The sequence below is a fragment of the Microplitis mediator genome, chromosome 5, assembly GCF_029852145.1.
Source record: "Microplitis mediator isolate UGA2020A chromosome 5, iyMicMedi2.1, whole genome shotgun sequence".
Lineage (NCBI taxonomy): Eukaryota > Metazoa > Arthropoda > Insecta > Hymenoptera > Braconidae > Microplitis > Microplitis mediator.
The window spans coordinates 18,171,387-18,197,399 of NC_079973.1; the positions used below are offsets into that span (position 1 = coordinate 18,171,387).

At 28.0% G+C, this 26,013-nt stretch overlaps 1 protein-coding gene and 1 long non-coding RNA gene across 2 annotated transcripts in view; one reads left to right on the forward strand and one right to left on the reverse strand.

Annotated features, from left to right (window-relative positions):
* Window positions 1–26,013, reverse strand: part of LOC130668780 (uncharacterized) — a 113,948-nt gene that overhangs the window by 83,389 nt on the left and 4,546 nt on the right. Inside the window, exon 2 of the mRNA XM_057471233.1 lies at window positions 4,877–4,938. Within this exon, the coding sequence (XP_057327216.1) occupies window positions 4,877–4,927 (51 nt within the window). The 5' untranslated portion in view covers window positions 4,928–4,938. The remainder of the gene's footprint in view (window positions 1–4,876; window positions 4,939–26,013) is intronic.
* On the forward strand, window positions 8,846–19,551 carry LOC130668782 (uncharacterized). Its single transcript, XR_008990072.1, has 3 exons — window positions 8,846–8,973; window positions 9,135–9,247; window positions 19,031–19,551. It is a non-coding gene; the product is annotated as an uncharacterized LOC130668782 (long non-coding RNA).

Here is a 26,013-nt window from a genome sequence, read left to right on the forward strand (position 1 = left end):
TGTCGAAAAAAAAAAAAAGATTTATTAAGCAAGAAAAAAAATAATGAATGCAAATTTAAAACAACTATAAACAGCTGGTAAGAAGATAATAAAATATAATAGCACAAAGTTTATGAAAATGAGATTAAAATAAAATGTAATATGTAAATGTAATTGACAGATTTGTGAGCATCAACATCTACAGTCTACCCATTAACTTGACTGATTTGCGTCTGGCCACCTGGATTTACTCGTAATTGGCGACATTCCTTGGAATGTAAACTACATTGTCTATTGACGGATTTGTAGACTCACTACATAAATATATGTACATACATATATATTTACATACTCACTTATATACAATATCAGTGAACTGGAATAGGACGTAGTTTAAAATTATTTACTCAAAGTTTATCTCACAAGAAATTGACTAACAAGCAAATTAACCAAACAAACTTAGACTTGTGTACTCTCTTTCTTATGATTTTAGCTGTAACTAGTGATACAGAAGAGTGATTAATCAAACGATCTATCAGCTGCTTTGGGTCAATGACTTTGTTTCTTAGATAATAATAATAATAGTAACAATAATAATAATAATAATAATAAAAATAAAATCATCAAGCGTCGGGTGAAAGTAAATGTTTAAGCATAAAAATAACCTAACCACAGTAGCAACTTTGCTGTCTTTTATGACATAAAATTTAATTTTTAAAAATCATCTAACATATATTATACAGATTTATATACTTTATTTATATTTATCTAGTTTGTAATGGGAGCCCACCAAAGACGTAAAACTCATGTTTCAACCACTATCGATGGTATAAAATAAAGTATAAATTGACCTAGTGCAATGTCGTACCGCTACTAAACCTCATAAATTATTTTTAATAAAATTTTTATATTCTTTATATGTTATAATTAATAACAACAATAATAATAATAATAACAATTTTAAAATGTATAACTCAGTGAAAGCTTCTTAGCAGGATTAATGTTTCATTTGAAACCACAAAATGTATTGGCTTAACTTACACAATAGATTGGTTTCGAATAATATAGAAATAATTTTATGTGTACATACATCTATATATTACAATATACTAGTGTACACTGGATTATTGAAAAATGTGTATTTGAACAAGTGTTAGTTAAAAAAAAAAAAAAAAAAAAAAAACATTTTTAAAATTTACGCATCGAAAAAATAGTGTCATGTTCAGTAGTATTGTTTTGTATGACTATGCATACAAATAAAATAACTATTTATAAAAAAAGTGTAAACCGGAAAGGGTATAAATTGCTATATGGCTCATATATAAATTTATATATCTACATTTATTGTTGTGAAATAATGGAATGAATTGAAATGAATTTATATCCTAATCTTGGATTTACTATGTACATTTATATCACGTGTCCAATTCGATGCCGTGCGGCTACTACCTCTGTAACTGGCGTGTAAGATCTGACAAACTACTGGAGGGTAAGATGAAACGCCATAGAGACTGACACACAGTCTCGACTACCTTTTGAGCTTTAGTTTATTACTAAATCACGTTCAAGCATTATTTAGATATGTTTTAACAATATTCATTTATATACCCGGGTCAAAAATAAAACTTATTTTCTTTTGAAGTTATCGATTTGCCGACGAATTTCCGATAAGATTTTGACTTAAATTAAATTTTTGTCAACTTTTAAAGCTTTTTTCATCTTAGTTTGAACTTATTATTCGTCTTCACTTCGAGTGCGCCAGTCATTCAACTTACTTTTGACTTGCTGAACCAAGTCGAAAAAAAGTTATTAATTCGCCTAACTTTAGATTTGCTCAAACAAGTCAAAAGCAAGCAATTTTTTAGTGTAAAATGTGTATTTCGCGTTTCACCTTAGATTTGACTTTTTCGCCTTATAATTTAAGTCGAATAAGTCTAAACCAAATCAATTTCGACTTAACTTCAACTTTTTCGTCTTAAATCGTGACTAAGTAAGCCAGTTGAGTCTAAACCAAGGTGAAAACTCAATGTATTTCAGATCTCCATAAAAAATAGTCGAGCTTGTCTTGTGAAAAAAGGCTCTTAATTTCGATTTGGTAAACCAAGTCTAAATCAAGTATTATTTTTGACGCGGGTTGCAATGATTAAATGTAACATTTAATTTTTATACTCAAGCTAAAGTATGATAACAATAGTAATTAATACACGGAGAAAAATGGATACCAAAATTGTACGAAATTTTATTATGCTCTTGACCAAACTTGAAACAGGAAGTTGAGTCTTTAAAAAATGATTATGCTGCACTATAATTATTATTGTGAGCCTCTAAAAATTTTTATTTTTTACTAAAATTCCTATTGTAGACAAATAATATTCATTGCAATTTATTGATAAGTTCAAGTGTATAATATTTTTTGTAGTGTAGCATAATAATTTTTTAGCAACTCGACTTCTTGTTTCAAGTTTGGTCGACAGCATAATAAAAATTCGTAGTTTTCATAAGCCCATTTTTGTCCGTGTATTAATGTCAAGATAAATAAATATTTAAATTATGTACTTATTAACGAGGGTGTAATTCTCATACTTGTGATATTAATGCAGTGGAATTTATTATTCTATATAAAGTAAGTAAAATTTATCAAGTATGTTCTAACGTCGAATTAAGACACATCAACTGGTCGACAACAATGTTTTTCCCGTCGTCTCGACACCGCTATTCGAAACACGTTCCTGACCGATCTATGTGCAGCAGTAGCAGCAGCATGCATCTAGCAGGATGCTCTGAATCACGAGGGAACGTAATTCAAGCTTGACGTGGCAGCAATAACAGCTAACAGCTAACAGCAGCAGTATATATACGCGCGGTCGGTCATACCACGTCGTCTTTTTAACCAAGACACCGAATGACATGTATAACGGTGTGTTAGTATAGTTACAAGGAGACTTACATAGAAATGCATCAACCCACACTGTAACCGGATGACATCGAGCATTTGCTTTATAACCATAAACTTTGCGGTGTCTAGCAACTTATAACCTAAATCAGGTCGTTGCAATTGCCGCGATTTATCTCATACTTGTTTTAATTGCTCAGTTATGTCGATAAACAACAACAACAAGATGAGAATAAGAAAAGTATGGTATAGTATATGATATGGTAGTAAAATATTAACATCAACCAAGAGTTTAAAGCTTCTTTTCTTTCTCTATATTATGGTATACTTAAATGCCGGTGGTGGTACTTCCTCAAAAGATAATCACGGTATAACGTGACCTGGGATATCAGAGTATAGTAAACATAAAACCTAGTAGTTTAATCAGAAAATGTTAAACTCCTGAGCAAAAGCATAACAACCTATATGTAGTATATACGTAACCTATTGGGGATGTAGCTGTAAAATTAGTGTATGTAGTGTATAGTGAGAAATTTGCTGGAGTTATGAGAGCCAGCACTCGACCGGATGCCTCGTAAATCATGAATAATTGACGTTGAATTAGCCAAAGAAAAAGATAGAAATATTAAACGGCAGCAACAGCTATATACTACACTAGCAACAACCACTAAGGCACTAAGGATAACATACGTGCTTGTTTGTCCATCTAAGATCTTAGATCGTTAAGATCATTGTGGGACTAGGTTAGGTTTTAGTTTAAACTTCCGGCGAAACTTTAGCTTTTGTCCTCATATAAATATCTGTATATAAAACTCAACAAGATACTAGTTATTCATATTGTATATTACATGTTATATTTATCGGTCTATACTCGTTATTATAAGATGGTGAACATTAATTTATATGTTAACATTTACGGCGGATGAATTCATTATTGAGAGATCGAAGGAACCGATAATTAATATTTCATTGGCTTCAAACCAGGATATTAATTATTATCGACATTATCGGTAGAAAGTAAATTCAAATCGATACAATAGTAAAATATATATATATATTTTATTTTCTTTTATTATTTTTAATTTTTATTTTATTATTACTTTTGCAAATGCATGGCTATGAGCCAAGTTAAGTGGGTAAGTAGGTGGCAGTACGAATAATCGACTATATGACAGTATAACTCGTTTAACACTACACAGCCTACGCGTCTAAAACGTTTTATGAGTATTATAATAATTCATGTGCTGATACTTGGCATATTATCAAAATTATTAAATTATATATTTAAATAAATTGAAATGTTAATGATTTATTACTATTTAATTATTTAATTAATGTAATACAAGTAATTAAAATTTATAAGATAATGCATACTAATAAAATAAATTTTACCTTATAGATGGTATCCTTAAAAAAATTTATCACTACTAATATCACAAGAAAAAAAAATCACGTAATACAATTGTATATATTTTTTTCGATAAAAATTGTCGTTTTCGATTACGATCAATCTTAAAAAGTAAAACGTTGCAATATACATCCGTAGTGTTTAACTGTGTAACAGATACTGGAGTCCCTGGTACATAAAATCCACCCTTGGTCTACTATCCTCTGACCCCAAGATCGTAAATTCTAACGTACGTCCATTCAATCTCGTATAACGGGTGAGAAACGGCTGAGAAAGAAGTCTACTGAGGGGTAGACGCGGATGCATCATAGATGATACTGTGTAATGTATATACACGTTGGGGATGAAGGAATTTAGTATGAACGCGAGGGGTAAGAAGAGTAATAACGCAATGACTCATAAGTTGTGAAAAAGGTATATTGGGTATTCACAGTATTAGAATTTCTAGACGACACTACCACCGTAGTACTATATAGTGAAACATTTCTTTACTCTTTAGGCCTCTAGACGATATGTCTAGGGACTTCCGTATATATTACTATTATGGGTTGGAATAAAAATATAAAAGGGGAAAGAAAGAAAAGGTTTGTACTTACCGAGTGCTTTGGGGTAATAACCCCCTGGGTTATGTTACGATCGTCTGCCATGACTCCACAATCTGAAAGAAAAAAAAAATCCCATTGTCATTTTTCTTTGTTTTTTTTTTTTGTTTGAATCTGAAATATTCTTAATAAATAAAATAGTTTGCCAACTATAATGACTAATAATGTCAAAATAAATATAAATTAACGTAAATTTATTTCGTTATTTTTTTTCATTTAAATTGTTAATGATTTTGTAACAGTTTCAATTTCCATTGGGACATCGTTAAGAGGCCGCATTAACGCTAAATTTGCATTTAATTGGAATTACTCTCATTCACTTTAGAGCTATCTTTTTTTCTCTTTATTTATTTACATACAAATACGCTAAAAGACCACAATCAGCCTTCTTTTCTTTTTCTATATATATATGTAAATGAATACGTTATAAATCAACAACTGGTCGCTGATCGCCATCTTCCCCAATTACCGTGAAAGAGACTTTGCTGCTTTACTCAGACAACAGTCACGCCAAATACCCATACAATAACATTTATAAATTGAGAGGATAAAATTATAAAAAAAATTTTATTGATTGAATTGATCTGTAAATATTTTAAAATAAAATTTACTTTAACTTTCATTAAATAATATTACGAGTACACGGAGAAATTATTCTTATTTGAAATGCAATGGTGTGATAGTAATGTCGGACCATGTTGGCCAACGTTCGGAAATAGAAATAAACACATGCAAAAATTACTATGCCCATAGTAAAATCAACGATTATATCACAAATTACTGTAACCATTGGAAGTTTTACTATGGTTATTTCTGCACGTGTTAATTTCAATTTCCTTTAGATGGCCAACATGGTCCGACATTACTATGACACCATAGCATTTCAAACAAGAATAATTTATCCGTGTATAGATAACATTCACCGTAAGAAAGTTACTTTTTGATAAATAATTATGATTAATTTTTAAGAAACAATGAATAATGACATATTATGTAACAAATTGTGACCAAGCATGAAAATTAAAAATATAATATGTATAATATTCGTTATTAGATAATTCCATATAAATTGAAAGTCATCAGTCGTATGTTAAAATATGTTATGTTACAACAAATTTTTTTTTTTTAATCATATGAAATGTAATTTGTCATGTTGCAGTAAATCATTCTTAACATGAGATTGTTTTTTTATCACTGTTACATCACACTCGAATGAGAAATAAATTACATATGGAAATAAAAAAATGACTTAACTTGATACTTTTCTTATAAGAATATTAATGAAAGAATGAAAAACTAAACAAAATTTGAGAAAAAAAAAAAAGGATGCAGACTTTCTGTAACTGGGGAAGTTGTTTATTTTTATAAAGTTATACATAGCTTTAGATAAAATAAACTTTTGCATTAAGGTGTTTTAAGCAAACTGGCGTGACAGGCATAAACTGTTTAAACCATTTAATGACGAGATTAAAAAAAAAAAAAAATAACAAAAACTACAGAGTTACTTTATGCCTCTTACCCACTATTTCTTAAAAGTAGTGTACTTAGCTTGTATCATAAAATAAAATTCAATTTCAAGACCTCCAATGATGATGTAAATGTCGGTGTATACAATTATCAGAATAATTCTCTCCGTAAAACAAATTGAGATATCTCATAGACAAGACTGCTTAGATGGTGATCACAGAAATTATTAATAATGTCGAGTGCAGAGTATGGTTTCAAGGATAAACAAGCAAGTAAGTCGTTTTGTAATAGTAATAAGTAATAATGAATAATAAATAATAATAAACAAACAACAGCAACAATAAAAAAAATAAGTAAATAGTAGAAAAAATTTTGAATAATATGCTATCATATTACTAATAATGTGTTTTGTAAATTTAATATTTAAATGGAAAGTTTATATAAACTCTTATATATTATCATAGTAATAATGTAAGGATTAAATGCATCTTAAATGATAATTTGGAAAATATCATTCGATAAATGATTCTCAATGAAGTGATAAACATGGTACTTTCACGCGCTACTTTCACTTCTTGACAGCTCGTCCATTTGACGTCCTAAATTGTTGACTCTTTACTCATCATCAAGATTTTATTCAAGATAAAACCTTTTTTTTTGCGTTATAAAGAGACAGATAAAAAATATTAAAAATTCAAAAGGTTCACGAGGGATATTGTTTAATATTACTCGAGTTTTTTGGGTTAGTTTGACTTGTTGCCACAACGGAATAAACTTTTAAAAGGTAATTGGTGTATCCTGGATGGCCTAAATTCACGATCCCAGGTATAGTTTGTCTGAGCCAGGTAGAGGAGATGATGCTGCTTCTGTTTCTTATTCGTGGCTCTCTTACTCTTACTTCTTCTTCTTATTCATTCCATCATTATTATTATTATTTTTTCTTCCATGTACCTTTTAGCTTAATCAGCGTGTTTGGCACAGTGAACACAAAATACGTTTGTGCACGAACATATCCAGTCTTTCGCAAACGAACGTGCCTCGAATGCATCATTAGTGTTGTTAAACGTTACATTACTTTGTGATACCTGACACAGCACACAATACGCTAAACGAATGAACCAACGAATGTACGATCCAAAACTCACTTCAATACCAAGGATACTCTACTCAACAAAACAAATACTAACAAACAAAAATAAATATATATACGATTCCTATTATAAAATGAATCACCAATATTTAAATCCTATAATGAGCGCTTTGACACATGATTTTATGTAAAAAAAAAAAAAAAATGCTCTTGTCAAATTTATTTAACAATTTTGAATGTTAAATAATATTTCATTCAAATAAAATTAATTAATATTTTTCAAATTTTATAATTTTTTGCCAATAATAATTTATACTCTGTAAAAAGAGCGGTGTTAAAGGTGGACTCAATTTAACACCGTGCGGTGTTAAAATAAAATAACACTGGTGTAGACGGTGTAATTTGGCGATGTTAAATCGGTGTAAAAAAAATTCCACGTACAGAAATTAGAAAAAAAAATGTATCACATTTAAATAATTATTTATGCTATGCGTAATTTACTTAAAAATTACACAATCTTACACCGGCCATTTCAATCAACAATAATTTAATTAATTAATAAAAATGCTGTTTAACTGTAGTAAAATAATATTTCATTTTCAACACCGAAAAATATTTACATCGGCGGTGTTGTCATTTTAACACCGAAAATTTTAACACCTACACCGCCTGGACGTACCCCGTTTTTTTTACAGTGTACAAATGAAACTGGAGTAAAAAAAAATCGAACTAATTAATGAGTATACTTCATAAATTCAGATTTTTTTTAATATTTATGAAATATTTTTTTTTATTTTCTATAATAAATTATTTAAAACCTAAAATTTTTTTTGTAGTAATAAATTGATCTTTTCAAAAAAGTTTATAAAAAGATTACACATAAATAAACCTATGTATACGAGAAAGTAAAATTTTTCAGTATTTTTTTTAGTCAGCAATAAAAAAAAAACTTGCTGAAGATTAATTTACGATTTTTGACCCGGTTTTTATTATGTTATATTTTTCGTGTTCTTCAACTTGGTATGGCCACAGTATAGAATAGGTAGCATGAATTCTTGAGAGTCTCGTGTACGCACAAAAGCTGCACCCGAGCGGGATATTTTTGTCCCAAAGAAACCTTATAGCCTCACTCTAAAATTCCTGGACCAAGCTATCTCTCTAGTGTGGATGATCGTTTTTACTCTTTCTCGAGAATATAAGTATCTTTGGTTGAACGAACAACGATGTAGACTCATGGAATTTTGCACGAGTGCTACTGTGATGCGGGTGAATGACCAAGCCATATAATTCTCTCGGACCAACAAGCTCTATGCCTTACACTAGTTACTTAGTCCAAACTCATTTTATCTCTACTCCGGAAGTTTGGTCAAGTCAATCTTAAAACAACATTACAGTTATAAAAAAAAATTATTTTAAAAAGTATATACACATATATATTTAAATCTTTCTATACGTATATATTCTCACGGGCAATAAATCTCTTGTAGTAAATAGAGGTATTCAGAAATAGTTGAAGACTGAATGTTATATAGCTGTAAGTACTCTCAGAAATATAGATATTCACTGAAAGATCGAAGAAATCGTTCTATATTCCTTTCAAACATTTATATATACTTTTATTCTTCATCTATATATATATATATATATATAGAAATACATAATTTTTTTTTGACTTCTTCATCTTCCTCTTTGCAGTTGCTACCTTTTGTGAATTCTATTGCCTCTACGGAAATAACTTTCTATGCCATGAAACATCGTGACGGAAAGTCGAGCGATACTCGAGGAAAAGATGCCTCGAGGTGAGGAAGGTAACAAATATAGAATATTTTAGAAATTACCTCCGCATATATCACATCCTTACATGCTGATACATATATAGAGTAATAATAATTATTATAATAATAATAATAATAATAATAATAATGAATGAATGTATGTATGTATGTATACGTAATAACATATTTAAACTGATAATATAAAAGGTCAACGAAGTAAACTAATTCGACATTGGCCGGCTTTGTGTGTCTAACAAATTATATAACCACATTGAGTTAGCTTTGTGCTACTGTACACTAAACAATTAAAATTCATCGCTGTAAAGATAAAGTTAAATAAAAATAAAATAAAATAACCGAGAAAAAAAAAACAGAACAAAAAGGAAAGTGAAATTACCGAGATTTATTTTTTTATCGCAAGACCAAGTGCAACTATTCTTTATATTTTATTATTCCTCGTTACTATTCAACTTGTATATATTTATATGTATTTTATGAATGTTTTAATGGTTTTAAAATTACTACCTAAGAATTCTTTATTTAGAATACACTTTCCCATAGTTTTTTTTTTCTCCACGTCTTCCATATTGCACTCAATATAAATCTACAAACACTTCCTACATACAAATATGTACAAATATATATTCTGTGAGAATAATATAACTAAAGTTAATAATAGATGGAAAGGTATACAAATAGATTTAGGTGTACATAAAAATATGTAAAACATACAAATGTAATAAAATTAGATATCAAAGTACAAGGAGAAGAAGAAGAACAACAACAACAGCATCGTCGAGCCATGTGATGGCTAAGGTGATTTTCTTGTTCCCATAAACTTGTATAATTTCTTAGTGTAGACCGCGTTAATTACTTTATCGAGAGGAGAACTACTAGCCTATACTCATAGTATAGCCGCGGCGTGAGGTGTACACGAGAAGGAAAAACAGCAATTGCTTTTGGAATGGATAACGATCGACGATTAGGCAGAGCAACGAGCTCGTTCAAAGCCGGAGGCCACTTTCTCCCTCAATCGTGTGTGTCTCGCCCACACGTTTCTTTGCATATGTAGACTATCAAGTGTGGGTGCGCTAAGTCTCTTTTATCCATTGCACCAAGCTCGATGTATATACACTCAGTAATGTATAACATACATATATACATATATAAATACAAACGAGACTAAGAGAATAAGAGAGACAGATCCGCGGAAGGTCGATTCTAACCCCGATGGTCTACGTGACTCACCTTTGTCTCGTGTATAAGACCGCCTCCGCTGTCTCTGAAAGTGCAACACTCAACGACAATGTTACAATCGTTTACTATTTTCATTTACCTATCGTGATTTACGATTTTCACTTACAATTATTGTGCAACAATCACTATATATATACAAACTAAACAAAAATTTACTGACAGGTTTTCTTGTGAATTTAATACATAGATTTATGATAAAATAAATGAATGATTCGTCAGAGATTTGAGAAAGTTCACAAATATTTATAATGTATTTTATTTAGTTTATATTGCTGCTTCTGTATACAATATATGTAAATATATACATAGACATCACTAGTATTACATGTTATTTGGGTTATTGAACATTTATGTTGAATAATTGTTAAGTAGACTGTAATGTTATAATTACTATTCAGATATTACCGAAGTATAACTCGCATTATAATTACAGATACCGTATAAAGTGATGAGTTATTTTAGATAATTATTGTTTGACTATGAGCTGAGTATTAGAATCACTTTCAATCATCATCAATCAAAAGTTTTTTTTATTGATGCATCGACTATATTTTACTATTTTTATTTTTGAAAATAAAAAAACAAGGAAATACTTTTTTAACCTTTTTATAACCAAGGACACAAAAAATTTTAAATGTATTATAAATTATATCTTGACTTTAAAACAATTTATCAATATATATTAGTTTGTATCATTATTAATGACTATTACGACCATGAAATAAATATATATATATAGATATTTAAACTGCCACTGAAATATTTATGTAATACATATGATTAATTCGTTCCCACATGAATATTTAAAAGTTTATATTAATTTCATCTTCCATAAAAATTAATCACAAAAAAAAACAAATTTTCTAACAAATATTACTTAATATATAAACACACATAAATAACATTAATCAAATATACATATATGCATATACTTGTAAATAAACAAAGAAAAAATGAACTTATGATTCAAAATTAAAATTACATTGCAATCCTTGTATTTTCTAAAATTAAAAAAAATAACAGTGAGAAAAGGTTAATATAATGTAATAAAAATAAAAACTATTATAAATTCTTAGAAGATTTTACGAAGTTACGCAATGTACGTGCAACTATTGCACGTTATTATCGTTATTATTCTATCATTACTATTATTATTGCAATAGACTACGTGATCATCGAGTGTGTACCTCAAGGCATTTTAAAACATAAATGTTTTAAAACACTGCTTAACGCAATATACATAAATAATCTATGATAAAATTGAAAAAAATACTAACAATAATAATAATAATAATAAAAATAACAAAAGAAAAATATGCTGTTGCATTTGCACAATTTTCACCTAGTCGCGGAAAGCAACCCGTTCAACAAAGATTAATACTTAATACCAGCATGATTCAATGTATACAATAACAACAACAACCTGACTGTTGAAAGTAATTGGTGCGAATCGTATTACGTCTTCTTCCTTCTTTATTCTTATATTCAACTTGTATATATAATATATATATTTATTTTCACTCTTTTCACTTTCACGCTGTACTACGTTGGCTAAATTCTTAGTACATACATTACATATTTTTTATATGTATACTGTAAGCCATCCTGATCTCGTGAGAAAGTAGATAATCTCAATTTATCAGTCTATATATTTATCTATCTACTGGATGTATAATAATGGTTAAAACACCCCAAAGCAATAAGGCAATTGTTGGTTATATTGTTAAACCGTGTAAAAATATACTTGAGGATCATCTTGCTATAGAGGATACATTTAAGACTGAAAACTATGTTAGTATATGGATTGGTCGCTCGTACATATACTTGAGAACCTCTAGATCATGGATCAATGCGCGCGTGGTCGAAATCTCTCGAGAGAATCGATTAGAGGGCGGAACCGTCTCGTGCGCGCATGCATCCAGCATCATATAACATATATATATGTATATATACAATATATTTCTATAGGTAATACAAGACAGACCGGAAGTGAGTTCGACGGTCATCGCGGAGAGACTTGCATTACCTATACTCTGTACTGATGGCTTGGTTGGGTTTACTCTGCAGTGTACATGCAGTATTAACGCCCACTCGATGAACCTTGGGACTCGGTGTTCCCTGGGTTCGACGATACAATATGATACGTGAGAGTCGATCGAGAGTCGGCAGCCCCGCGAATATTATACCTATACGATGCGTCATAACTGAAGTCTTCTTTACTTCTTGTTTACTTTTTTTTTAAATATTTTTTACTTTCTTCTTCTTTAGTTTCGTTCTCATCGTCGTCATCTTAGTTTACTCGCGAGATCTATGACCTTACTAAGGTTTATCTGTTCGATTGGAATAGAGAAATAAATCAGTCGCGAGGGAAATTATATTTCATCAAATGAATTGAAAGAAAATTGAAGATACATTGTTATTAACAACATTCATTTCTTTTTTTACTCAATTCAACTCTATATACTTATTTGTATTTATTCATAAATAGTTGGTTAAATATTTGACATGAAAACTTTTGGAAAATATTATTTTTTACAAAACTTTCTTAAATAAAAGAGAAAGATGATAATATTTAAGATGTATCAGGAGAGAAAGTATGTGATGCAAATGAGATGCAAGATGTTATTGTAAAATGAAATTAACGATGTTGCAGTACGCAAAGTAGTATATAGTCTGATAAAAAAAAATGTATGCCAAGCGTGTTTCGAAAAAGTGTATATATGCAGGCGTATGCAGTAAAAAAGAAATTGTGCCCCATAAAATTCTGGTAAATGCCGAAAAATTCTTTTTCTTTTTTCTTTCTCACTTAACACACTCGATTTTTTTTTCTCTATTACCTTTTATTTTTAAATAATATTTTATCGTAATAGTCATAAATTTTTTGTGTGCGGTTCGTTTTGGCATCTCATTACTGCGATACTCTTCACAAGGTCCGAGTGTCCAAGAAGAGGGGAAATAAGAGAATGAACAAGAAGATGGGTACTCAAGCGCGTGCCGACACTCTGGAGAGTTAAGTCTAGAGTCTCGAGTATTCACAGAGTATTCACCGAGTTGTTACTCTTCTGTTCTCTTGATCCAAGTGCGTACTCTAGACTACTACATACACTTATAATTGAAACTAAGCTTGGATTATGCCTACTCTGCACTACTGTATTCAATTTATCTCACCAATTATATTTTTATCATTATTATTATTATTATCTGTTCAAATTATTTTATATTAAATATTTAAAAAATTTTAATGATCCACTTTTTCTGCTGTCAAAATATTTATAATTAACAGCATTGACAAAAGTTAATTTAAAATAAATGAAGGGACAGAAAAACATGAAATAAGAAAAAAAATTAAGAGTTTTACAGTTGAATTGCCTCATCTCTCATGACCCGAAGAGTCACCCTCTATCTCCTCAACTTGTTCTTATTCTTCCTCTACTTATTCTTCTCTAGAGACAAGACGCAATTATACGCAAAAGTTTTCACGTGAGATACGTAGACGTATATAATAGCCAAGAAAGTAAAGATGAGAGAACCGAAAGAGGTGAATTTAAAATAAACCTTTACCACAACTTATAACGTTACTTGATTTCTTTCTTCAGTATTATGCGAGACGCTTTTTACGGTAATTAGGAAAGGTGCCAAGGATCTGACAAGATTTCTTGTAGAAATAGTAAATAAAAGACCGTGAAGTGACTACTAACAATCGTTTCCTCTTTTCAACTCACGATTAATTTTTTATTGCATATAAATTTACCTGTATCTATTTTCATATCTGACCTTTACTTCCGCAGGTTTATATCTATTTGAATACATATTAGTACATTAAAAAATATTAATTAATTCAATTGTTCTGAATTTAAAAAAAAAATATGAATGTTTTTTTTTTTTTTTATTACAAATTAAAACACTAGTATTAAAAACAATAATTAACATAGCTGCATTCAAGGATCATTTAAAACCGCCCAGGATGACTCATTAATTCTGTAATATCTTCAAGGCACCGAATTACAAATGAGAATCGTATAGTACTGACTTGGCAGTGATTAAAAATTAAAAGTCGCTTGTTGACCTCAAGCACGATCTCCGATCGACTTCTCACGGCCTCAAAGACTAATGCATGTTACAGTCGATCATTTAAAACAAGACAAGATTGACAAGACACATTGACTTCTGTTTGTAATCAATATAATCTTTAACAATTTTTAATATTTATTTTATAATTGACCTTGTAAAACTTATAGTATTCTTTTTATCAGCTTCGTCGTTTGAATTTAATAAAAATATATTAAATTAAAAATATTTCACATGAAAAAAATCGCACTGAGAGAATACAGCGTACAATAAAAACGCGGTAGTATAAAATACGTAATGTAAGGTAAACTTTCTCTCTTATCTTTGTTTCTAAAATTACAATTTAAGCATCAAGATGATCTTTTAATTTGTTATTGTTATTATAATTATATAATATTTATATAAAATAAAAATAATAAATAATGTTATTTATCTAAAGTTTATTATCGTCTATTCAGTGCCAGAAACAACTGTTTTCTATAAACACAAACTGGTGACAGGAATTGTTTACCCGTTCCCAAAATGCAAACGTTATGCTAGGGGCAGGCTGTTTAAACTGTGGGTGAACAAGAAGCTAAAGTAAATGTTTAAGGAAACAAGAGAGAAATATGTAATTGAAGCAATAAAGTAAAATTAAACTTCAATATTTCAAAGATATTTAAATTTAAATTATAATGATTCAAACTACACATCAACTACCAAGAATTTATGTAATTAACTTTACGTTCACATATATAAAATGAGTACTCACAAGCTATTTTTATATCTTTTTAATATTTTTACTACTATTCTACAACTATAACTTGTTAGAAAAAAATAATAATAATAAATTTTATTATACAATAATTAACAAAGAGAAAAGAGAGAAACTCTTACATTAGTATAGACTTTAAATAACTATTATATTTTTTGACAAGAGAAAGATTTATAATTGAGACTCAAAAACCCATTTTTTTAAAGCATCAAAGTAAAGAGAATCATCTGAAAGTTGTAACTGTGAAAATAAAAAAATTTAATTGGTTTCGAGGTTCAACAACAAAAACAACAACAACAATAATATATATATATATATATAAAAGAGAGGGCTTCAGAATCATGTAATTACACAGAACAACGGTATCGTACCTGTATGCTGCTTCATTTCTCTCAACTCTTTTCTCTTCACTCGTCTCATCGTATCTTCCGCGAAAACGTTTAACGATCAATCGTTTCGTGACTAGATGGTTAAATTAATCGTTTTTGATCACGAATTAGTAAGAAAGCGTACGAAGAAAAGAGAACACATCTTACATAACTCAATATATTTGACTAACGCTGACAAATATTTACTATCTGAATTAATAAAAAGTAAAATGAAAAGATAAAGAAAAAAAAAGGTGTATCTTATACTTGAGCTATTATGCTTTAATTGGACGTATATTTATAAATAAGTATGCTATGGGTATAATATTTAATAGAATATAATTAAATGTTTAGATGTTTGTCCTAGTTATATGTTCCAGTTATACTTTTTATTAAAGCGAGCAAACAATTGAGGAAAGTAGGAAAAGTATAAAATAATATATAGTGTTAAACAAAAAGTAGTAAAAAATGATAAATAAAATATAAATTTTATATAAGTGGTGTAGATATTATAAGCTATAAAAAAGATACCGGTATTATGTGTCATTAGTTTGGTTGATGTGATTTATAGAGATATAATCAATCTATCGATAATATCGAAGCGTAATGTTTTAACGAAGCACCTTGCCCGCCTCGAAATTATTGTCGCGACGATGCGATTAAGGTCAAGCCTCTCGATATTCCGATCAGACTTGCGGATAACGGGTAGAGAGTTATATTCGCTTCAGTGCAATACACCTCTTCGATATACCAATTGTACATTCTCTATCAGAAATCACAATAAATCATTGTAAAAATAATCTATAGATATTTTTTAAATTTATCTTTCATAATTTAATTTTTAATTTGTAATTAGAAGTGTGCAAATAACTCGTAGTTGCGAATTATTCATATGAGAATTAAGTTTAAGGTAAGTGACCCCTCTATCGGCCAGTTAAGCGTATTTTTTTTTCGAATTAAGAATTAAAATATAAAAAACCAATTCATGTATAAAACAATGATAGAACCTTGAAGCTTATACATTTAACTTCAAATTAAAACAAAATATATGTAAAAATATTTATTAGAAATTAAACTATAAATGAAAACAACTTCAATTCCTGATGCCCCCTCTATCAATATAATTTATTTATATCTATTCGAAATATTTATATTTATTTTGAAATATAACTCAATTAATTTGTTTATTTATTTTGACATTAACAAATTAAAATAAATATTTTGCATATGAATGCTGATAACCTCAAAAGAATGAAACTAAGGTGGCCGATAATGCATACAGAGGTAATTTTCTTGTATCCATATTCGGCCACCCTATTTTTAATATAAATTAGACAAAAATCATTAAATTGTTAACTCCTAAAAATTACTATGAAACGAGCTAATGAGATTACAAAAAAAAAAATCGGGCTTTTATTGTTATTTTTAATTAGTAATAGGTTATTGAAAAAACAAGAAACCTTAACCTAACCTGCCCGATAAGAAATCACCAAAAATCACATCGAACGCACCACTATTTTTTTTAATTATAAAGTGAATTTTTACAATAATCAAAGTATGTTTAATCTAAACTAGATTAATTTTACTTTTTTTTAAAACTTATTTACGCATAAATCCGTACTAACGATGGAAATATATCGATTTTTTGACGAAGTGGCCGATAGAGGGGTCGCTTACCTTAATATTTAATTTGAAATTCGAATTGAATAATTAAAATTTATGAATAATTCGAAAAAAATCCAAATTAATGTTTTAGTTTTCAAAAAAATCCAAAAATATGAATTATTCGTAAATTATTGTAAAAAATAGTTTATAATAGCAGGTAAGTTATAAATTTAGTATTCGAAATTGAGACCGAATATTTAAATTTTTCAATAATTTAAAAAACTAACAAACAATTCGAAAATTGATATTTCATTCGATTTTCGAACACTATTTATACATCTCTATTTTTATTAAAAAAATTAATGTATTGTTAAGTTAAATTATTGCTTTTAAACATGATCCTGAAGTTAGCAAACAATTAACAATTTTCGGATTTTTTTTTAAATAAATCAATTAAACATAAAAGAATAAAACTAAAAATATGCGCATGTAGAAAACTAAAAAAGCTATAGGTGCAATTTTTTGAATGTTTTTTTTTTAATAATTTATTTATTTCAAGAAAAAATTAAAAATTATTAGAAGTCGGCTAACTTCAGTATCACTTTTAATTACTTGTTTATTAAAATTACTCAATTAAAATTCGATAAATCAATAATTATTATTTAGTTATATTGCTGTAAAAATAATGAAACCTTTTTACTAATAACTTGGGAACAATCAATGAAATTTAATTATTTTTCTCATTAAGTTAAACGAGTTCTATCGAAATAATAGTTCATCAGACAAATTTATGTTTAAAATATTACTTTCCCTTAAAGTAATTGATTTTTACTTTAATATCTTTTAATTGTGGCTCACAAAGTTTAGATATACTTCAAGCTATTATCGTATAATGTTAAATTTACTATTATTATTATTTTTATCATCAAGTGTAAAACATTTTATGATTATAAATAATATGAAAAAGTTTAATGATAAAAGTATAGTAAAAAAAAAACAAGTTGATAAAAAAATATTTATCTCTGGTATTAAAATTTATTTTTATAATCTATTTCGTTGCGATATATTATGTTTTTAAAAATATCTAGTAATAATTGTTATTATTAATTATTTAAATTAAATTGGATGAATCTAAAATTAAATATAAATTTAAAAATTAAAAAAAAAAAAAACAATTTTTATAAGCTACAAAAAACAGGTTTTTCGCGCAAAATAGCTTCTACTTTAGATATCCTACCGGATCGTATATTATAAACTTAAAGTTGTCTTGTTTGTCTTTTATCTATGTTCATAATTTAATAGTTATCTCGATAATATTTTCCATGGATTAAAAAAAATTCCACATACACTATTTTCCATTGGATGCAATAAATTAAATATAAATTTACAGAAAAAAAAAAAATAATAAATAAATATTATAAAAATATCTAGACGCAAGATTTAAATAATAATTTAAAATATGTACAAATATAATATACTTTCATGACTATTAGTCATGTTGGTTTAAAATAAAATGAATATAAGATTTAACGAAGATAGAGTAAACATATCCTTGTAGTTGGGCGACATATGAAGAGTTAACCTCTAGATGAACTTATTGAGGATAAAAGATATAAAAAAAAAAAATATAAATCGAAGATTTACGAAAAGATTAAACTTGTTCCTTTTCTCAACTATAACTTCTTCTCTTTGACTTTGATTATTATTATTTTTATAACTTTCCTTTCTTTCTTTATTATGATTTTTATTTTTTTTTCCTTTTAGATCCAAGACACGAAGTGTTCGTCCAGGTCATCGAAAAGATATTAATTCAACAGAGAAAGAAAATTGAGAGAGTAAAGTTTGACTTTTACCTGACAGCGATTGGAACTAGGTATGTTCGCCTCTGCAAACTCATCCTTTACTCTCATCTCGAATTTTACTCTCTTTTACTTGTGAAGGATCGAGTCAGGAGCCAGGCGTAACGGAAGCTAAGAGCAAGCTCGTTAAGGAAAGGGAATCAAGAGAGATCAATCGAGTGATTAAAAGAGCGACGACAGTAAATCTTTTATCCTTTCGTTTTATTTTTATTTTATTTATCATTGCAACTGCAATTTCATTTTATTAACTTTCAATGACTTTTTTTTATAATTGACAAAAATCATAAATAAAATTTTTATTCAATTTCCTTCAACTATATTTATTATATTGAATAAATAATAAATAATGTAATGATTAAGTCTTTTATTCGTGACGGAAGTCTAGTGAATTCATTAACAAGCTATATATCCAATGAACAGAAAAGAAAGTAAGGAAATGTTAAGACATTAATGTATCCTTATTCTTATATATCCGGATATATTTGTCATTAAAATCAGGTTATTAAAGAAAAAAAAATTTATTTATAAATTTTTTTTGCAACATGATTCGAATACTTGATCATTTGAATTCAAATAATTTATTTATATTATGTATCTGCTTGGAAAAATATTATGATAAATATACTAATATATGTTTCAGGTAAATATTAAAAAAAAAAAACCTTAAAAATAAAAAAAGACCATACAAGTGTAAAAAGAAACAAATATTGAATAGAAGACTGATCGTTTTTAAAGATTTTTTCTGTTATTTATTTATTTATATTTTTTTTGGAGTAACACGACTCCCGAAGCATGTCCAAGGGTTTCAGGACACCGTGTACGAGAGATAGACACGCAATAAAAGGATATAACGACCTCGTGCACTCTGTCGAGATAAAGCGACGGCCTTCCTTGAGTGCGCAACCTGAATTTTAAGTGAACTTCTTAACGATATAACCGAGCGAATAAGGAAATAGTAATGTTTAAGTAAGAGAAAGAAAAAGACGATAGATATTCAAGTACACGAACGATATATGTATGTATAAAATACCAGTGGGTTTTCATCTCTTTCTCTCCTCATTCATCTTTTCCTCGGTCTTTCCATCGATCTAACGTTTATTCTCATGATCTTACGGTAATCTTTGAGCTTGAGAATCTGACAAATAAAAAATTATACCACTAAGGATTAATAGTATTGAAAGAGAGTTGAGTGTGATTATTAAAATTTTTCTTACTTGTCAAATACATTCAAGTCTTTTGTTACATTCCAATACAAAATTAAAAAAAAATAACAATAATAAATCTACCATATTATCGTTTCATTATCATTAAGAATCAGTTATCGCTAGAGGTGTTAACTCTTGTAGTCTGAACAAACAGTGATAAAAATTTCTAAAATAAAAGAATTAAAAAATAATAAGAAGAAAAAAAAATGTTCAGTATAACTGAAGAGATTTAGTGTGGAGAGAAATGTACATACATAATAACTGATTTAAAATATCGATTGAATTCAAAGTTTGATAGCAAACAAGATAATAAACAAATTGATTTCATTTTTGACCCTATTTATTTTTAAGAGAAGAACAAATCGTTTAAATCTGATCTTTGCCTAGAGCAGATATACGAGTAAATACGTTTTATCGATCAGATGAGACCGCCGCGCCGTCAGTATATGACCACAATACCACAGTTTACTGCTGCCTTATATGTATATATATATATGTTCCGAGTATTGTGTCATATACACAGTTTAATGCACACGACACGATTTACAAACCATGCCCACGGTTATATTTTCTCTTTGATTTATATCATAAAAATTCAATGAAATTGTCTAATAAAAAAAATTTATCTCACATTTTTCTATTATCAATAAAAATTTTTAAACTCCAAAATTATTATTATGCTGAAGAAAAAAAAATTTTTTAATTTTTCATAAATCATTGATTATTTCTGAACTCTAAAACGGGTTAATTTTTTTCAAATTATCATTCATCAAAAAGGAATCAATTTTTTTATAAAAAAAAGTGATCGTCAAATTCACAATAAATTTCTTTATTCTAATAATATAAAAAATTAATTGAGTTAAATAAGCGTTTCATTTGTTATGATAATTTTTTTCATAATTAATTTTCCAGCATAAAAATGTCAAACTTAAAAAAAAAAAGATTTTTTTTTTCAGCGTATTAAATAATTTGATACTTCAACAAAAATATTTAATATTTATTCGTTAAAGTTATCTTTAGAAAAAAAGAGTAAACAAAACTAATAGACTCGATATTTATTTGGTTTACATTAAGAAGAAAAAACGAAAAATCACCAAGGTACATGTATACTGAGAAAGCTCTCGATTGAAAAAATACAGTGACTAAGATAAAGAAACCTGAGTAAGCTTAAAAAAATTTTCTTAAGTAAAGGTAGAAAAACTATAAATGTTAAAGTAGACTGACCGTATAAAGATGGTGTGAGTGTAGGATTCGAGTATATAATAGTATAGAAGATATTGTTATACATATACAACATAAAACTACGGTATATAGTCTCTTAGGAACTTGGAGTATCGTCGTCGTGGTCGTGTAAATTTACGTGTGCCAGACATAAGGCTAAAATAACGACATGCACAAGAGTGAGATAGATAAAGCTATAGTACACACCAAGAAGAAGCAGCAGACATGCTCATAAAACTAAACTTGCCGGCACGAGAGTTTAATAAAATAAAAATAAAAAAAAAATTATTTAAATTCCACTCGGGGACATATTACGCATCTATTAACACACCCGTGTGGCTAAAAATATTTTCAGGCTCAGTAATATCAAGACGACTATCGTGACTTTTGGCTATGTAGTATATCGAACATACAAAAACCGATAAATAAATCTCTCATTATTTATTTGGTCATATATGACTACAAGATATATTTTATTCCTTATTATTATATATATTTTTTTTTTAACTTGGTGCGTTGAACCGATGTGATTCTCTACCGTGACGTTATTACACCTGTCTATATTACATATACATATAAATATATAAGGCATTATACATGTTATACACATATATGAGTATCTCTTTATATTACACTCGTATCGAGCGATGTATGAATTTTCCCATGTTGATATCAAAGCAACCGAGTTCCGCACGCGGGATCCGATTAGCCCCAAGGACTTTTTGCTTATGTGCGGATTTATCACATTTGCACTTATATTGATATATACATTTATATTAAATTATGTTACGTCTTTTATGACATAATTTATTTTTTATACTTCAATATTAATAAAAAAAGTACTAAAATAAAATTAATGTATTATTGACGTTTTACAGAATTTTAATTATTTATATCATTAATAAAATTTTAATTATATTATTTATAGTTAAAACTGTTATTTAAATTTTTACATTCTTTAATTTTCATTCAAGTATTTTTTTTTTAATTTATAAAAGTAATTAGATAAAAATTTCTAAATAATTATAAAGACTCACATAATTACTAGAATTTTGTTAACGGTACATAAATTCAGGTCATCAAACATTTGTACATGTATGTATATATATATATATATATATATATATATATATATATATATATATATATATATATATATATATATATAAATTTTAATGTTATTTATAATATCAAGATATTTTTTTACTTGAATTGTACGTAATAGTTTTAACAATTAGTTTGATATGTTGTGATAAAAAAAAAAAATAACAATAAATTAGGGCAATTAATTGACAGTGAATGAAATAAGTCCAAGAAAAGGCTATAATTTGTTTTTAAAAGAGTCATTTAAGTCGTTTTTTATTATGGGTAAAAAAGACAGAGGCGTTGAGTCGGTTAAAAGCCAGATATCCCGCATTATTTTTCGCAACAACGTGCACGAGAAGTGAAGAGAAGAGAAGAGATTCGTGCCAACGCGTCATTCGGTCGACTTGTTAAACTAAAAACACTGAGTTAAGAAAAAGATTTAAAAAAAAAAATTAAAAAGAGAAAGAATAAGAGGCAACCTCGAGAAGTTTTTTTTGCCGCGAATAACAGTATCGCTTGGTCGAGTCTACTTGTATCACGCCTTACTCCACGTATATAACGCAAAGAGAAGCTTTAGTCAAGGTAGATTCACACTACATCATCAACATCAACCGAATAAAATGAATAAAAGGACAATAAAAAAAAAGTAAATAAATAATAAGAAATAATAATAAGATTGAGAAGAAAGAAATGAGAAATAAGGAGAGGAGATCAAGGCTCTTCTAGTACTTCTCGACGCCATTCTCTGGCCTGTGGTTTCGACGAATTCGATACAGAGCTAACGATACCGCCACTGATGGTACAGTGTAATATTCCGTCCCTTCAGCCTCCGTCATCACCAGAGTCCAGAGTAGAAGCCGACCAGCGCATCATTAATCCCAATTGCGCAATTTTATCTCGAACTAATTTGTTTATTTTTACTGTAGAATTATATTATGTTACATTGTGTACATCAAATTTTAAAAATAAAATATAACCAAAACTAAAACTTCTACGTTATATGCAATACAAAATTAAAGTACTCTTTCTTTTCTTTCTTCACTGAACTGTTATTGCGTACGATAATCGAAAATTGGATTAAAAAATATTTGATTACCGTAGAAAAATATAAATGCAAAAGCTTTGATTAAAAATTAACACTCCATTTTACTATAAAATTAATACCTCCCTACATATTTAATAATTAAACTGTCGACATAGTTATAAATCTTATGTACTCCGAAATTACTATTAATATTTTTATTTATCATTAAATTTTAAGAAATAAATTAAAAAAATATTAATTATACTTCAATAAAAAAAAAAAGAAAATTATCAACTATTACATTTAAATGACACTCAGAAAAAATAAACTTACCGGCAAAATATCTTATTAGTCATTAAATACTTAAGTTTCCAAAATAAATTACGGTAAAAAGTTGTTTATTATTTTTCTGTTAATTGAAAAAAAATAAACATATAAATTAAAATGATTTTGATTATATTTTAAAAACAAATTTATTTATTAATTACTTAGTATGGTAGCAATTACATCATTTCTTTAACTGACTGTACATTTAACTTCCTCAAACAATAAAATTTTTAAAAAATCAACCCACTCTGTCTAAATGTTAAAAAAAAAAAAAAAAAAAGTGACATCTGAAAGAGAATTTAAGTGAGTAGATAGCAAGGTTATATCCCTCAGCAACTTCTCTACCAAAATATAGATATATTTATAAATTTTCCTACCGTTCATTCGTAATATAGTTTATTTGTCTCTACATTTCCTCTTCTCATCTCTTCTACTCGTTAGTACCGAGACGAGATGAGACGAGAAGAGATGCAACACGTTAATTATCCAAGCAACCCTCGAGTTCATATTTCTTGCAACGGATTTTATTTTACTCTATCCTTTTTATGAATTCTTTTTATCTTTTCCACAGTCTACGTATTAAATTTAAATGATCCACGTACCTCTCAAATTTATTTATGTCCAAAGTTTGATCAATATAGTATTTTAATTAAATTTTTTTTTTTATAAATAATAAAACAGGGTGACCACAAAGAAATGATATCAAAATTCCCTGATATTTCCCGATTTTCCATAAATTTTTCGCATTTTTCCCTGATTCAGAAATTTTATTTGTATCATTAAGATATTCAAAGTTTTTATTATATTTTCATTGTTAATAATTAAATCTCATGATTAAATCATTAAATGAAGCTACAATTTGCCTTATTGTTTTTATTGTACGACCATTTCCCTTCAAGTTACAACCTGTTAAAAATTTTTAAATTTTGAACTGTCGCAATCGAATTCCCGGATACTTTTCGAAATTCCCTGACATTTCCATAACATTTCCGAGTTGCATTAAATTTCCTGATAATTCCCGATATTCCAGGTTTGTGGCCACACTGTAAAATATATTTTTAAATAAAATAAAAATTGATTAATAGACATTTAGATAATAAGAAATAAATGATAGGATCATGTAGCGGAAATTGAATGTAGATCAATTTATTTATATTTTTTTTTATTATTAAATGATCATCATTCTCATCTGGTGAAAGTTATAACCCGTAACGACAATGACTCTTTCTGCTCTTAAAGAAAAGAAGAATAAGAATAAGACGAAGAAGAAGAAGAAGAAGAAGAAGAAGACACGAATAAAGTTGTGTATAGTGTATAGTCATTATAAAGCTTTATGACCTCATCCAGAGCACATTCACTACACATCGACATATCTAATAGTAAGAATAAGATGTAAAAATATGTTAGATAGAAAGAGAGAGAATAAGAACGTATTATCTTATCTTTAAAAAGCAATAAACGATCGGTGGTCTGGTCGTGTCCGATAGTTGATATGCCTATCGTTCACTCACAGAAAGACGTCACGCCCAACTGCAACATCAAATGCTTTACTTTGCTCATACTCTACATACACAAGTACAGCTACACACTAACAATCCAGTCAGCTTGCTTACTTAAACTTGCTTCCGGATGTGCTCTCAATATCGCTAAGTGATTGAGATCAATCTGGGTAACTCAGTAGCACGGTTAGTTTATTTTACAATCGTTAACAAAAAAACCGAAAAAAAAAACTACTCAATTTAATTAAAAATATATTTAATTCAAGTTATTTCAAAAATGAAAAAACGTTTATTATCAGCTTAATTACATACGTCCATTTGAATGAAAGATAAATAAATAACAAATGTATAAATTTCATGATAACGATCAATAAACGTTTAATGAAAATATTATTGGATTATTATTGATGACGACAATCAATGAGATAAAATTAATCTGTAATTAACAAAATTATTACAGTTTATAAATAGAAATTGATGTATATATTTAGCTGTATTTTTTTTAATTCAACATTTTTAATTAATG